The sequence below is a fragment of the Vombatus ursinus genome, unplaced genomic scaffold (assembly GCF_900497805.2).
Source record: "Vombatus ursinus unplaced genomic scaffold, bare-nosed wombat genome assembly UNPS02000577.1, whole genome shotgun sequence".
In the NCBI taxonomy this organism is placed as follows: Eukaryota; Metazoa; Chordata; class Mammalia; order Diprotodontia; family Vombatidae; genus Vombatus; species Vombatus ursinus.
In genome coordinates this window covers 9,033,181-9,049,669 of record NW_020940355.1, presented here as the reverse complement: position 1 = coordinate 9,049,669, position 16,489 = coordinate 9,033,181, and the positions used below count along the sequence as shown (strand labels likewise).

The 16,489-nt window shown below is 39.0% G+C and overlaps 1 protein-coding gene across 5 annotated transcripts in view; it reads right to left on the bottom strand.

The window, feature by feature from the left end:
• The window catches only part of ATXN1 (ataxin 1), a 492,208-nt gene that overhangs the window by 2,799 nt on the left and 472,920 nt on the right, over positions 1-16,489 (bottom strand). For 4 of the 5 annotated variants that reach the window (XM_027875603.1, XM_027875680.1, XM_027875818.1 and 1 more), the window contains one exon: positions 4,905-5,427. In XM_027875603.1, coding sequence (XP_027731404.1) covers positions 4,905-5,427 — 523 coding nt within the window. Of the gene's footprint in view, positions 1-1,368; positions 5,428-16,489 lie in introns of those variants that run through there. The other variant, XM_027875900.1, reaches the window with a different exon arrangement.

The window sequence follows — 16,489 nt, the reverse complement described above, 5'->3', positions numbered from 1 at the left end:
CGGGTGCCATTGTAGGTGACACGAGAAAGGAAGCGTGAAGGGTTTTAGTAGAGCCTAGGCCACTGTCTGTCCTGTTGCCATTCCCTCCACAGAAGCCGAAACAACTGCCAGATCTTGTGAATGGGGCCTTCTAGCCTAAGAACTCTGGTTCGCCCATCTCTGAAATCACATGGCATTAGTGTCTTAGAAAGCTTTTCAGATTTGCTCTTCGCCAAAAGTAACTGATTTTCTTTAGTAGTAGTCATAAGTGTTAACAGGGTATTGTCAATTGTTTCCTTTGAAAAAAAAAAAACAAAAACAAACAGACAAAAGAAAAACCCAAAGTTTTGGCAACAGATTTCTGTAAAGATCAAACTTTGTGCACAAAGTAGATTTTGTGATCTCTAAGAGCTACAGTTCATTCTGAACGTGCAGCGTTGTATTGCAACCTATGCAGTCTCTAGGAAGTAGTCCACATGATGCAGGAAAAATCCAAACTCTCCTTGAAATCGAACAACCCTACCCCAGAGCAGACAAAGTGCTGCTTCTGGACACATCAGTGCACCACACACATGCCAGCCCCATCCCTGAGTTAAGAGGTGTGAAAGGTTCCGCAACGTTCCTTGATAGGGGAGACAGAGTAGTGATGCCACTTCCTGGTACACACATACACAAAAAAGTTGACACAGTAGGAGGTTCACAATTCAGAGTTACAACTGGGAGCAAAATAAAAAAATTGCCCCAGCCCTAATTCAGATGACTTGAAGGCGAGTAGAGGTGAGATGGTAGGGATAGGGAGAAAAAAAATCAATAGAAAGTCATCATATGAATTAAAATGAAAATGAAATTTGGATTTCCACTAAGAAGGACTTGAGGTAAGTGGCATCGAACTCCATATCCCCCCCACCCTGATGTGGCCCAGACAAACTGAAACAATTCCTAAGTTAAACACTCTAAGGAACAGTCATTTACGTATTTAGAAATCCCTAAAAAGAGAGGTTTTTGTTATTATTATTATTAATATTATTATTATTATTATTATTTATGCTTGCCCTGACTAATTTCTTGGTGATTGTGTTCCATTGTAAACGAAAAGGCCTGCTATTAGTTAAAACAAAACAAAATGAAACAAAACAAAAACCCAACTTGGTAAATATTGCAAAGTGGGTATTGTACAGAGAGGTACATGACTGATTCTCTTAAGCTGAATGATACCTAAATATTTCCATGCCTGTAATTGTTATTTTCATTACAGAAAACAAAAACAAAAACAAAAAGAAAACAAAAAACAACCAAAACTGTCAGTTCATTGAAATGGGAGCAACAGTCCTGGAAGCCATGAGCTAAGGCTTACCAGTTTCTGCCAGTTGAAAGGAACCCCACCCCCCCTCCCCAGTACTTGAGAATCTTCTATAAGAGATGGTATTGCTGCTGCTGTTAAGCTGCCACTTAATAGCTTAGGCTTAGATCCCACTGCTAGTAGCTAACAGCACAGTCCTGAAATGGGCTGCAATACCTGTGTCTGGACAACACCTGGGATACACTGGGACCTGCACTTACCCAGAGATACAACTGCAGGCATAAGTAAACAGGCAAGGATACCGGTTTTAATTCTCCTCATGCAAAAGACCATTTGAGAAACGGATTGATTCCTGGCTAAATTGCTGATGAGTCCATGACATGAATGTCTGTTCCCTCCATTTACCCTTTTCATCTATACCACCATTTTTATTGTCACTGAGGGAACGACAACTAAGTCTTTTTTTTTTTTTAATTTTTTCTTTTCCTTCTCCTGGGTCTAGTCTGCATTTTTGTTTTGTTGGTTGTTTGTTTTTGAAATGTGAAGACAAATAAGACACTTCTCCAAAAGGTGAAGAGCCTCCTTCTGCCCGTGAGTTGTGACAAGGGCAGGGAGGAGGGTGGCAAGGAATTATTTTTTTGAATCTGCCCCATCTCTACAGAAGGTTCTGGGGAAAGAGAGGAAGAATAACCAAATGGTGACAAACATCAAAAGAGTATGAAAGAGAGCTACCAGCACACTGGTGAATCTATATTGGCACATGAAGTATTGTACATGCTAAAAATAAAATAAAAAATAAAGCAAGAGAATCAAATGGGATAACATTGAGAAAGAACCAATTATTCTGTAATTCCTATACCTGAAATAGAAAGCACATAAATTAGGATTATGTTCCTATTGCTCCAAAAGGTGTGTGTTTTCCCATTTTAGTGTTGAATAATTCCTTATGTCCAGTAAGTTTGAAAGTCCTTGCTTCTTGATTTGTCAAAAGGTGTATGTCTTTCTGAGTACGTGTGAATCACCAACTCTAGTGGTGCTGATGAAAGCTAAGTCTGGACTGTGGCCCCATATTTCTCTTACTATCAAAGGTTAAAAAGAAAGAAAAAAAAAGAAGAAAAATGAAACCCATTGAATGGCAAGTGCCCTGAGCAGAGTATATGGAAGATTAAGCAAGTTCTCCGAGCAGAAACATTTAAAAAATACAGCACTAAATAAGCAGTATCGCTGCTATTTGCTAACATGCTGAGAGGTTAATAAAATTCAAGAAAAGTTTCAAGCTATTTTAAACTTACTCAGATGTTTTTGGTACACCTCAGAAAACGGTACAAAAAGAATTAGTTCTAGTGTGAGCTAAATTTCAAGTAACAAACAAGAGTCAAAGGTTGGGTTGATATTTGAATTGTCTGAAAATTTCTATAAGGAGTTAGCAGTACTGTGTTAGATGGCAGAGGAAATTTCAGATGAGAATTTGTTCCATTTGGTTATTACAACTCAAATATAGAAACTGTAAATTTGGTTTCCCCACCATTGATACAGTTTCTTAAAACCACTGTAAAAATGCAAACTCAAAACCCAAAATGTTCCAGATCTCTGGGAATGAAAGACTGAAAACTCTGATACCCTTTGCTGTTTTGTACCAAACTCTGAAATCTAGATTTGATTTCAAATGGAAAAAAGTCATTATTAAAATAATAATAATAATAACAATAATAATAAAATAAGTTTCTTTTAAAAAAAAACTTGATCACATATAGAAATGTCTATTATGGAAAACTTTCAATGAATCTGAAGATTTTCAGAGTTGTCCTACTAAGTCCTGGTTCTTTGTGATAGATGTGATATAAAGATCAAAATGAACTCTGAAAGGAACATAACCTTATAAAACAGCCTAGAGCTTAGGCAGGTTAGAAAGAAATTGCTACATTTATTTATGCTCTTCAGCCCCCTCCCTTCCCCATAACATTATTGGATTAAAAACTGAAGGAACACTACATAAATGATAAACTCAAGATGTGCAAATTGCAAGATTCTTTAAAGTCCATCCTTTAAAAAAACACTGGACAAAAATGAGTATTTTTTTCCTCTATCCCTTTTCTCTCATTTTCTCTGATTTTCGGTCAGCTCCACATTTTATTCTTTCTCAAGCATCAGAGTTTAAAAGTGCCTCCTTTCAAGTTGCCCATGGTGGACATTTACTGTCACATACTGGTTCATGATTCACATTCATCCCTTTAAACCATATAAAAACTTTCAACATCTTGCTCACCAGAAACTCTCCCTAACTGTACTAGAGTTGACAGTGTTGGGGGCAGGGAGGGATGGGAAAATAATTTCCCTGTGTGTTTGCTTTTCTTCCCAAACAGATGAAAAGTGAGATACAGTACTAGTTGAGTGATAGACCAAGATGCTCAGGAATAAAGTGTGAATAGCATTTTAGGTGCTTAAAGACATTCTGTTCATTTTCCACATACCGTTTTATGTGTCACACTGAAATCTGAAAGAGTGGCACCAGGTTGTCCATAATCATGAACTATAAACAGTACTAGAGTCAAAAAGACAAAAAATTTGCCAACTGAAGTGCAAACAGATTTGGTTTGCATTCTGTGAGGGGGCAGGACATATCTACCTCTTAGAAGCAAATGTCCATGGAAAAACCCAGTCTGCTTTTCTAACACTGCATGGAAACTGAGAGTAGGTCTTAGCTGGCAGCTCTACAGGGTGTATCACTATCCCTTTCTCCATTTCCCCTAGGAGAAAACCCAACCCAACCTCAACAAAGCAAAGCAAGAGGGGGACGAGATTTTTTTTTTTCTGAAGTTACACCCTTGCAATGTCATTAGCAAAGCAGAAATGGAATCCGCGTGTGGCAGTTACTCTATGAAAAATATCAGTGCAGTCAGGCCCCATGGGGGAAAATATATGTTTATATATAGATATATATTTATTGGATTAAAAGCCATTTTCATTGTAAAATAAGTTGAAGAGAAATGTGATTTTAAACTATTTGCTTCCTGCCTGATGCCTCTTGAAGATGCCTTAAAGCTGGGTTCCTAATGTTGATTTTGTGTGTGAGGACTTCATAATGACAATTGCGATGGAGCTGTAATCTCATGCTGTGAGTGAGAGAGACAGAGAGAGGCAGAAAGAGAGAACCACTTACATCTGCATCCATACTTGCGTGCGTGCACACACACACACACACACACACACATATACACACACCCACTCACTCACTCACTCTGATTCTTCCATTCCAATTCCCTTTCTGTGGCCTCATGAGAAAGAATCAGCAGAAGTCAGCTGGACACCAGGTGTTTCTGCACTGTCAGAAAAAAGGCAGGAGCCAGGACGCCGTGTTCGTTTCCATTCAATATATGTGTGGAGCCTAGACAGCCCCTGCCTTAGCTCCCACCAACCTAATCACTGACAAACGCTTGTGGAAAAAAACATATGCACCAGTCTCCTGCATAACACCAGCTGCAACTATAACAACAAGGTTATAACATAAACCTAAAATAAGATGATAACATGTAAATACTGGGTTATTTAGCCTACAGTACAGTAATCTGGATAAAAATGACAAGGGAGAGCCTAATTTCCTTTCCCCCAAAGCGCCTTTACTTGCCTACGTTAGATCGACCTTCAATGCAAATCTTAACCTCCTGAGGAATAAAAGAAGGTTTGGGAAGGGTCAAAGGCGGCTCCTCGTCTGATTTCTCTAGTTTCCGTGTTTCAGGCGCAGACCACCTCCTCTTCCTCGTCGCCACGGGCTTGCTGGGTTCTGTTTTGGTGAGCAAGGGTGCTGCAGGCAATCCTATTTTGTCTGGAAACTTGAGTTCACCATTCTCTGCTAGCATCTGTGAAGTTCCCTGATTAATCCCATTTTCCTGCTCAGCATACCTGTGTCTACTTCCTACTAGACTGTCATTCTTTGAGTGCTTCAGCAAGATGCTGGCTGAATCCATGGGCTGGCCCTTTTTAACAGAGCCATTCTTCAGGTTTTTGAGGGTGAGCGAGATGCAGACATCCCCGACTGAGAGTTTGGAACATGGCAAATCAAAGAGCTGGCTGGTTCTCTCAGGGCAGCAGGATGACCAACCTTGTCCAAATACAAAAAAAGGATATTCTACCAAGACTTCAACGCTGACCTGTGGAAACAGAAGAGAGAGAAGACAGAGAGAGAAGGAGGAGAGGGGGAGAAGGAAAAGAAGAAAAAGAAGGAAAAAGAGAAAAAGAGGAAAAAAAAAACTATGAAAATGTTTGCTTTTTAGTCATGGACATGAGGTGTAACTAAAGTATGCTAGTCACCCAAAAAATATCAGAAATGATTACTGTATAATCATGTACTTACCAGATACAGTTTTAGCAGAAACCAATGACAAGATAGCAAATTCTAAAAGGTTGTTCAATACCTTTAATGGTACCTTAGTGGACATTACTGCTAGCTGAAATGAATCCATTAGCAAGTATTTACTGAGTTCATGCTATGTTCTTAGCCCTGTGCTAGGCACTATGAGAATTTATGAAAATAATGTAAGATGCACTTTTGGTCGTCAAGGAAAGCATGTATTAGTTAAAGATGCATGACTAATAACATGAAACAATCAGAAAATAATATGGGAGTACATGGATGAGTTATGATTTCTTGAGGGTGGGGAACTCCAAGTATGGCAGCTCCCATAACCAATGCAGATCACTCATCTTCTTTGATTTAGTTAAGTCCTAGGGAATTGCTTGAGGTGCATAAAGTTTAAAAATGACTGGTCGTTTTTAACGACAAAACTAGTGAGTGTCAGAGACAGGAGATGAACTCAGGTCTTCCTAACTCCAAGCCCCGTTCACTATGCCATACTGTACAGACTATATTTAGGGCCTACGTGGTATGGTACAGATAATGTATTGTCAAAGAAGGCTTCCTGAAGTGGGTGGGCCTTGAAGAATATGTAGGATTTGTAGTAGCCAAGAGGAAAGAGGAGACCATTCTAAATAGAGACTATGGTGGTGTCCAGGCAGATAAAACATTAATTCACTCTGTCAGATCAACCCATCTATAATGCAGAACTGTAACACAACATTTCTCTTCATTTGATTGCTCTTAGAGAGACAGAACTTAGGTGCTGGGAATAGGCAAACTAAACGTTGCCACCGACAGCAATACTTAATAAAGGCAGGAATGCCTACTGAAGGGGTCTGGAGGTTAATGGCTATGGCTTCTTCACCTGGCCTTAACTTCACCTGCATGCTAATCAAAGAGGCTTTTGTTATTGGGGCTTACCCGGGCACCACTGAACTCTTGGTTTTTGGTTTTGCTTGAAGAAGAGTTCCTGAAAAAGTTTTTTTAGACCCAACGTAATGGGAGTAACAAGGGTTGTGATGAAGTTATAAGGAATTTCCTAAACCTTAAGTCACATACTTGTCTGAGACTAGACACTTGGTAACAATATTAGACATAGGACATTTAAAGAATAATCTTCGTCTGAGGTGTTTCGTGTTGTTTGTTTTGGTTTTGCTGGCTTTTGTTAGCTTTCTTTGGCTGGGTGTTGTGAACAATAGCCTCAGCTATGTACTAAGAGAGTGGATAGCCTGCTCTTGTCAGAGAAGGGCTTTCTAGTCACCACACTTTGGTAGATGCATGCAGAGAGCAGCTTGGCTCTTAGCGTTTAAGAGATGCCAACAGAGACAATGTGATACATATTCAAGAACACCACCAGTCATCGGACAACATTAGCAGTTCTATAGTGTTACAGAGGTGACTTGCCTCAGCTACACATACACGTTGGCCACCTGATTTCCATATGTATGGATGCTGGGACAGTTAAGTCAGCTTCCCTCCCAACATTCTCTTTGCCATGCAAAAGAATTTGGACCCAGTTAAAAGTATGGAGCCAAGAAGAGGGTGCAGTCTCTCTACATTGACATACTGAAGAGGTGAAATTAGGATAGTGAGGATATATTTTTCTACTCACCACTTTATTTCTCTATAATCTTTTGCTTTAATTCTGACCCACTTTCTAGGCATGTCTTGTCATGGTCTCATCCATCCCTTTTCCACAATTATATTTTCTATTCAGGTATTTTTCCATGTTCTAGGCATGGTCATTTCCTCTTAGTCATCTACCTTAGTGCCTGCCTTTTATTCCTTCGGATTCTTACTTATTTCTAGCTGTTCTTTCAAAAGATACTCTCTCTGTAGGATTTCCAGGTTGTAGATCAGGCTGTTATAAATTCACAAAAAGAAGTTCTCTTTTGGTTGAATGTACTATTGGAAGAAACTATACCTCCTCACATATTTTCCTTGTCCCTACTAATCTGTATCTTTCCATTAAGGGAAAGGGAAGAGGTTTTTCCCTTTGCAAAGTAGGACAGTGTAGTGATATGCCTGGAGGAAACAAAAGAAGATAATGGGCTGAACATCCTTATTTCTTGTGCAAATTATCTATCTTAATCTAACCAATTTTGGTGGAGGTGGGGGTGTGAGGTTCATCTTTATCTGTTGTTTTTAGCTTATTAGCCCAGTAGACTGAGGCCATGTTCTCTCTCTGTTTTGTACTAGGAGGTGTCTGAACAATAAATGATCAGACTAAAACATCTGTAGGAGGACAAGTGGTTGTGTGCATCAGTGATCTTGAAGCATCTGATTTCTCTGGAATATTTAATCTCTTCAAAGTAATGTTATACATGGAAAAAAAGACCAATGTAGCTATCTACAGACACTAACAAAAAGCACATGTACTTTGTTATAATCTGCATTTTGGGTCTGTATAAATAAGGAAATATTTATTTGATATTCACAAACAAATCTGTGTAGTAATTCTGGTTTATAAATTATTTTCCTTGTCAGGTATCTATAGTCTCATTAGGATGGAGTTTCTCAGAAGCTTTCATTTCTGAATATGTTATCTGTCACTCTAAGAGGTAGAATACAGATGAAGCACTTTCATCAATTGCTTCCCAAATTATTTCTGACATCTTACAAGTTAGAAGACTTGTAGCTTTTAGTTCTTTCCCATAACAAAACTCAAATAGTGAGTGGTAGGGGGAGAAGTTTTGCTGTGTTTTCAGAGCCTACTTATAAGGACTGTGGAGGACAGAGAAAACGGGAAGAAGGTCCATGATTGAAATACACAAAATCTGTTGATATTAATGTCTTATTTATGTTTAGATAGTGGATGGGAGAAAACCTCTTTTTTTCCACTTCAAAGTTCTGTCTTTTATCTCTCTTTTTAAATTCTGAAAGTCTCATTCCAAAAGTACTCCCATGGCCCTGGAAAAGTGGGTACTTTGACTCTATTGTTATAAAAGTTTAACCTTCACCAAAGTCAAATATTAATATATGCAGGGAGTCAGTAAGCACTTTATTTATTAAGCACTTACTCCATGCCAGGCACTAGAGTAAGTGCTAGGGATACAACCAAAGCAAAAAAAATAAAAAACCCAAAAAACCAAACAGCTCATGTTCTAATGGAGAAGACAACATGTGAACAAACTATGTATATATGAGATATATATAGTATTGGTGGAAGGCAGTCACAGAGGGAAGGCACTGGCAGGTAAAGAGAGGAAGTAGGTGGGGTCAGGAAAGGCATTCAGCGGAAGGTGAGAATTCAGCTAAATCTTAAAAGATAGGAAGCATACTCACATTTATTAGGTAACTACCTAATGGTAGTTACCTAATTTACAAATATTTCATTCAATCCTCACAATAACCCTGGGGTGTAGGGGCTATTTTTATCTCCGTTTGACAGTTGAAGAAACTGAGGTTACATGACTTGCTCATGGTCACAGGGCTAATAAGTGTTGGAGGCTGGATTGGAACTTAGGTAGTCTACATTCTGCCCAGCACTTTATCCAATGAACCACCTAACTTGCCATGGAAAGAAGAAAGTCAGGGAAACAATTACATAAATAGGAAGAGTATAACTAGTCCAAGCAGGCAGATAGTTCAAAAGCCTGGAGTCAAGAGATAGGAGTATTAAGTGCAAGGAACAGCAAGCAGGTAGGTAGGTATTCCTGGATCATTGAATAGGCAGAGGGGAATAAAGTATAAGAAAACAGAAAACCTAGGAAGGGGCAAGGTTGTTAAGACTTTAAACACCAAAAAGATGAGCAGGGAGACCAGCCAGAAAGCTACTGTTATAGTCCAGGTATGAGGTGATGAAAGCCTATCCTACGGTGGTGGCTTTGTGAGTGTGGAGAAGTGGGCAGTTAGAAGAGATACCATCAAAGTAGAAATAACAAGACATGGGAACAGACTGAATATTTGAAGTGAGCGTGACAACGACATTGAGGTTAAGAGCCTGGGTGACTGGGAGGAGTTTCAGTCTACTCAATAATGGGAAAGTTCAGAAAGTGAGAGGGTTTTGGGTAAAAGATAATGGGTACTGCTTTAGACATGTAGAGTTTGGGATACCTCCAAGATATCCAGTTCAACATGTCCACAAAAAGAGTTGATACTGGGAACATGGAGCTAAGGAGAAAGGTTAGGGTTGGATATATGGATATGGGAATCATCTGCATAGAGAAGATAAATGATCTCATGGGAACTCTCACTAAGTGATATAATTAGAGGAAAAGAGAACTATGAAAACCTAGAAAGGAGACAGTATCTATGAGAAGAGGGTGGTCAACAGTGTCAAAGGCTGCAAAGAGGACAAATGAGGCTTGAGAAATCGTCATTAGATTTGGCAATTAAGAAATTGCTGGGAACTTTCAAGAGAGTAGTTTCAGTCAAATTAGGGGTTGAAGCCAGATTGTAATTGATTTAGAATTGAGTAAGGGGAAAAGGAATAGAGGCATGGATTACAGCTGGCTTTTTCAGGGAGTTTAGCTGATAAGGAGAGAAGAGATATGGGACATAGAACAACCTCAACAGAAATTCCCTCTATAAAAACCGCAGAGACAGTATGGTGTAACAGACATGGGTGCTAGATGTGGAGTAAGACGACCTGTGTTTGAATCCCCTTTCTGCTACTTCTTAGCTCTGTGACCTTGGGCAAAGTCACTTGACTTACATTTCTTCATTTGAAAAATGAAAGGGTGGGACTAGTAGTCTTCTAAAGTCCCTTCCAGCCCTCTATCTATGACCTTATGAACTTAGACAAGCAATCATTTAGGCTTTGCCTGAAAACAGGGAACTCACTATCTCATGACGTATTCCATTGTAGTTTTGAACAGATCTGTTTTTCCTTATATCAAGTAGAAATCTCCTATTCTGCAATTTATACCTATTTCTTTTTTAGAAGACAGTTTGATTAGTGTAGCAAGTTGAACTGCATTACTCATTTTGAATGTCATCCCCTTTCCCTCTCTCCCCTCCTCTAGAAGTTTTTTGAGGGCCTGAAATATTGTGATAACTACTTTAATTCTCTGTATATTTTTCCCATATGAATTTTACCTAAAATGTTTCCCCCTTCCATGTCAATTAAAATCTTCTGGCACATCTTGAACAAACACCTTAAAACATTCATAACTAATAAATTTGTATTTCAAAACTGGGCTTGCCATCAGAATTCAACATAAGAAAATATATCTCACCAAATTAAATTTTCTAAAGGACATGAATGCTACATTCTGTTCTCTCAAAATTCTAAACCTCAAAAACTGCTATTAGTTATAAGAGTCATTTTCTATTGAATAGAGATGATAGGAAGCATTGAAGAGAGGAAGTATATCCATTATTATTTTTAGCTGCTAAAGTCCTTACCATGCCACTTCCCTCTGCCACCATAGCACAACAACTATCTAATGACAGATTGTTGATTGTGACATTATTCTAGGTTTTGTGTTTTCAAACGAATTCAACAAATACTTATTGAGCACTTACTATAGGCAAGTCACTGTGGTAAAATAGAAGAGATGTAAAAGACATAGTTCTTGCCCAGGGGGACTTTATAATCTAGATAAGGGGACAGACATACATACATGATACAACACACCCCAACAAACATTTACTACAGATAACAGGCATTATTACAGATAAAAGGTAGTATAGGATTATATGCCCAAATGAAAGTCAACAACAAATGATCTAAGATTACGGGTCAATGAGTACTGGAAAGTTAATGGAACAAGGACTTGAGACAGATCTTGAAGAATGGAGTGGAACTTCTGTAGTAAGAAGGGAGGGGAAAGGACAATAACGATGGGGAGGGGATATAAAATAAGAAATGTAGGCATGAGAACAGTATGTGTTTTGGGTAAGGTTTAGAAAATGATATAAATATGGAGCATTACAAAAATCTTTATACAAGTAAAACCCAATTTGCCTGGTTACCAAATGTTTTGATTTGTCTATCAAGCCAAAACAGCTCAGTATAACGGAAAAGGAGTTGGATATGGAGTCAATCATAAAGCCTGGGTTTGAATACTGGTTCTGCCTCTTATTGTCTGGGTGACACTGAGCAAGACATTTCGTTTCCTCATCTGTAAAATGAATTATTTGGACTGGCTGACCTCTAAGGTCCCTTCCAGTTCTAAAATCTCTGATCTTATTCTTTGGTGAGATGGGGGACCAGAAGAGCTTAGCTTCTATCCTTCCATTTCCTCTTAAGGTCCTCCATGCCTTACCTCTGCAGAACCTTCCCTCCCTTATCCAATGCTGTCATCTAACCTACTGACACAACATTAGGACCCCTGGGCCTTGCCTTCTGCCATACTACTGAACCCTTACGGCTTCTGGGGCTTTCCTCTCTAACCTGAAGCTGAACTTTCTTGTAAGCATCATCACCTCCAATTAAAGTGTGAGTTCGTTAAAAGCAAGGACGAGCTCACTGTTTGTATCTCTAGTACTTAACCAGTGCTTGAAAAATATAAATGCTTAATAATTTCTTTCACTCCATTCACTCATTTGGTGCTTTCTCTGGAAATACATGAAGATTACAATTATATCTATTTGCCACTAGAGGGCGATGTTCAAACAATAGGGTGGCTTCATTGAGGTCAACAGCATAGGGTATATTTCTGTTTAAGCACACCATCAAGCTTCTTAACTCACTACTACTGACTCTATTTACCTTGATTTATTCTAAATGAAAAGAATCTATAGATCTGCCCTGCTACATCGACATCATCTCAAGGATGAGTTTTGAGAGTAGAAGATATTAAACTCCCTTGTGGGCAAGAGGTTCACCCAAGAAAGACCACATTTCTTGGCTGTGAGTTTGCTGCTCCACTTCTCTCTTCCTCTTAGTAACATCAGTCAGATGCTGAATTATGATTTTATTGATTACATTTTAGTTATTTCCTATTTATATCAGCGGCTTCTATGTTTCTTCCTTTTACTTAAGCTACTGTATATTTTAAGTCTCTAACATTTCACCTGACTAAAACCTGATGAATAAAAGAGAAGCAAGATAGCACAAAGATCAAGTTGGCTTCATTTTTCATCTTTTGGTCTAATTTCCTACTCTTTTCTCTCCCATCTTGAACACAAACACATATACGTTCTCTCTCTCTCTCTCTCTCTCTCTCTCTCTCTCTTTCTCTCATCTTTAGGACTTGCAACAGCAAAGGCAAAATGAAAAAATCCTTCTTTTGGTAGTTTTTACATCAATATCCAAATACATATATTCCCAAACCATTCTTTTTATCTAATCTATATCACCCTGGTCCTCCTCATAACTACTTACTGTCTCTTCTAAGTTTATTATTTCTTAGCCTAATGAAACCTGAAGTCAGAAACTCAGTATCATAGGATTTATAGCTGAAAATAATCGTAGAGATCATCTCATCCTATCTCTTCATTTTACAGGTGAGGAGAATGAGGTCCTGGTGACTTTTTTAAGGTTACGTATGTATTAAATGGCAGAGTTGTGATTTGAATCGACTCCCTAGAATGGGAGTTAGAAGATTTAGTTAGATTCAAATAATAGCTCTATCACTTACTGCCTAGGTAACTTTGGGCAAGTCACTTAACATCAATGGGCTGTTCCCTCAGTTCGCTCAATGTGTAAAACAAATGGAATTGGACTAGATTTTATCTCAGGTCTCTCTGTGTTCTAATTCTATAATCCCAGGTGATTTTCCCTTTCTCAAATTTCTTCTCCCTGCTGCTGCTGCTTTTTGTAATAAAGCAACTTTCTTTCCCCAATCTACCATAACACCTAGCTTCACCACCAGTTCATGCTTTGATTCATAAGAGAAACATCAGGGTGGGAAGGAAACTCTTACCTGATGATATCTAAAGAAGACCTAATTATATATCATCTACCTGGCTGGCTAGTAACTCACCTTCTATGCAATTTTCCAAATTTATTGTGTGCATAATCAATCAACAAATCAAACAGGAGGTATTAAGCACCTACTGTATATGTGTGTGTGTGTGTGTGTGTGTGTATGTATGTGTATTTTGGGAGAGGGAGAGAAAAAGGGCCAGGCCCTGGGGAGTACAAAACTACATGAAAAAAAGTCAATATCTACTTCATCCAAACAGCTCTACATATACACACATATATTTATATTTTGTTTGATTGTATATTTCAGCCTTAGATTAATCTATGTGTACATACACACATATGTACACATCACCAGAAACAAGATGCAGAGAAAACAAAACGTCTGTTGTTAAAATATGTCTCCCTTTTCCCTACCAAGAGGGCCATGTTTTCACAAATGGGAAGGGCATCTGTTTTGTGCTCAGTGCTCTCCAAAATAGGAAAATCCTGCCTAGAACAGGGGAGCAGAGAAGCCACTGTGAGGCCACAGGGCAGGCATCCTCCTTTCAGGTTCTGATTTTGCCTCGGGGAGGCTATGAGATGGAAACCTGCTCATTTGAGTTCCATTGATATTATTTCATCTTGTTTATACCTGCAGAGAAAAACCCACTTCTCTTTTCAGTCCCCTTTTTCTTAAGCATCCTTTATGAAACCAGTAAAACCAGAAAATCCTGTGTCAGTGCTGAAGGGGATGAGAGAGATATCTATTTATTTCAATGTTTAAAAATCATTAATAAAAACAGTCAAAACTTTTCTGTGGAGTATGAGAATATCTGTGAGTGTTTCTGTTTAAATCACTTAATCATGCTAATTCGAAGTCTGACTCAGTGTTTGCTGGAAATCTTTCAGGTTATTTGGTATACCCATGCCCTGGTGGGCACCCAAATGATGCTGACAAACCATGCTGTAAACACAAACTTTAAATGAAAAGTCCATCAGGACAAGGCACACACTACAGCCGCTCCACTTGCACAGAGCTTTGATTGTGACATGGCATGCACATTAGGACCTTAAGTGCTGTCTCCCTGCCACGCTTCATTTGACAAATCAGGAGGCGTAGATGAAAAGGGGTTCTGACAGAACAGTTTTTCACTAGACCAAAACATGCATTCCAGTGGGCCTGCTCTCTTTCCTCTGGGGGTCTACAGAGTTTCTACAAAGGCCTGACACCTAAAAAAGCATTGGTTAAAAACTCAGTCAAAAAACATGCACATTAAAAAAAAAAAACATGCTTACTTCTCTACTCCACTCAATCAAGATGTTTAACATGAAGATTAGTTTCAGTAGAAAAGTAAAACTGTATAAAAACACTGGCCTTGGAGTCAGAGGACTTTGATTCAAATCCTCCTTCCGACACTCTCTCTGACCTTGGATAAATTACTTAAACTCTGGGTCTCAGTTTCCTCATCTGTAAAATGATGAGTTTAGACCAGATGGCCTCTAAGGTCCATTGCGTCTCTAGTTCTGTGATCCCATGGTCACCAAAACACTCATGATTGTCACTCTTCTCCTTACTGTCTGTATGAGGATGCTGACAAGGACAGACATCATGTCACCAATAAGACACTGCTAAGGTTTAAGCAGGACCCCCTCACCGGCACTCGGCCCATAGCTGCCACACACAGTAGGCGGCCACTCCATATTCCTTGATTTGAAGCCTGCTTGGTATATTTCAAGGTTGGCAAACAGATGCATGTTGGCGGCTAAAAGACTGTGTGGGCTTATATTCTGTTTGCATTAAGTCTCCAGTTATTTTTAGGTGCTAGCTAATCCATGAAATGCATAAAGCTGCCATTGATGACTCACAGTCCACAGCAGTCAAATTAAAAAATAGTGGAGTAGAATAAAAGCCATTGCTAGACATGTGGTGCTTTAGGATACCAAAAGCAGTGCCCCCGCACCCTCCCCAACACACACACACACACACACACACACACACACACACACACACACACAGAGGCAAAGGAGAGAGAGGACAAGAGCCTGGGATATATTGAGCAGCTGTCAAGTAAGGTAAAGGAAACAGTCATTTACTGAGGATCTAGGAAGCAACAGACAGATGTGATACATATAGCATTTAAGAAAGAATCATTGAGAAGAACCTGCTGCCCTGAAGTATCTTATAGATATTATTTAATGCAATTCTACTGAGCAAAGTTTTTTTTTAATATTCTTCAGAAATCCTATGCTTATTGTTGTGTGTGTGCAGGAGTGTGTGTGTGTGCGTGTGTGTGTGTGTGTGTAAGTGGTAGTGAAAGGAGGCTGATTAGTGGTCAAGACAAAGAGTCCCCTGGTCCTTGTATGGGAGCAAGGGAGAAGTAGCCAGTCACAGGCCTTTCTGTGGGTGGCCAGGTCTTCCTGGAAGAAGCAGGAATCCACCTGGACAGTTTCTGCTTGGGTCTTTTCATTTATTCAGGGTGAGACATCTGTATCCTAGTCTAAAGGTCAGCTCTGGTTGGGTGTTTTACTGCTCACAGTCTATGATAGTGGGGTTTCTTTGGGGGCGTGCATAGATTATGCTAGAATGGCTACTGATGTCCTTTTCAAGTTTAAATTCCATGATTCTGTTTTAAAATATATATTTATTTTTTGATATAGAGAGGCAGTGTACTATATTGGATAGAGCAATGGGCCTGGAGTCACAAAGACCTGGGTTCAAATCTTGCCTTAGATACTTATCATGAGCAAGTCTTTTAACCTCTCTGGGTCTCAGTTTCCTCATCTGTAAAAGGAGGAAGCTGGACTTGATATTTCCAAAGGTCCTTTCTAGCTCTAAATCTATAGCACACTGCCCCAAAAGTTACATGCATGGAGACAGGAAAGGTAGTATATTTTGTATTTTTTTGTTGTTTTTCATGGGGTTATTTGACATGACAGAGTGAGAATTGAGATCTAGGCCCTAAAAGTCCTAATCCATTGGGGTTTCCTCTGTTTTTGATTTTCCAGTGATTGTTCAGTTAGACATAGACTTTCATGAAAATGAACTTTCAGTTTCCTT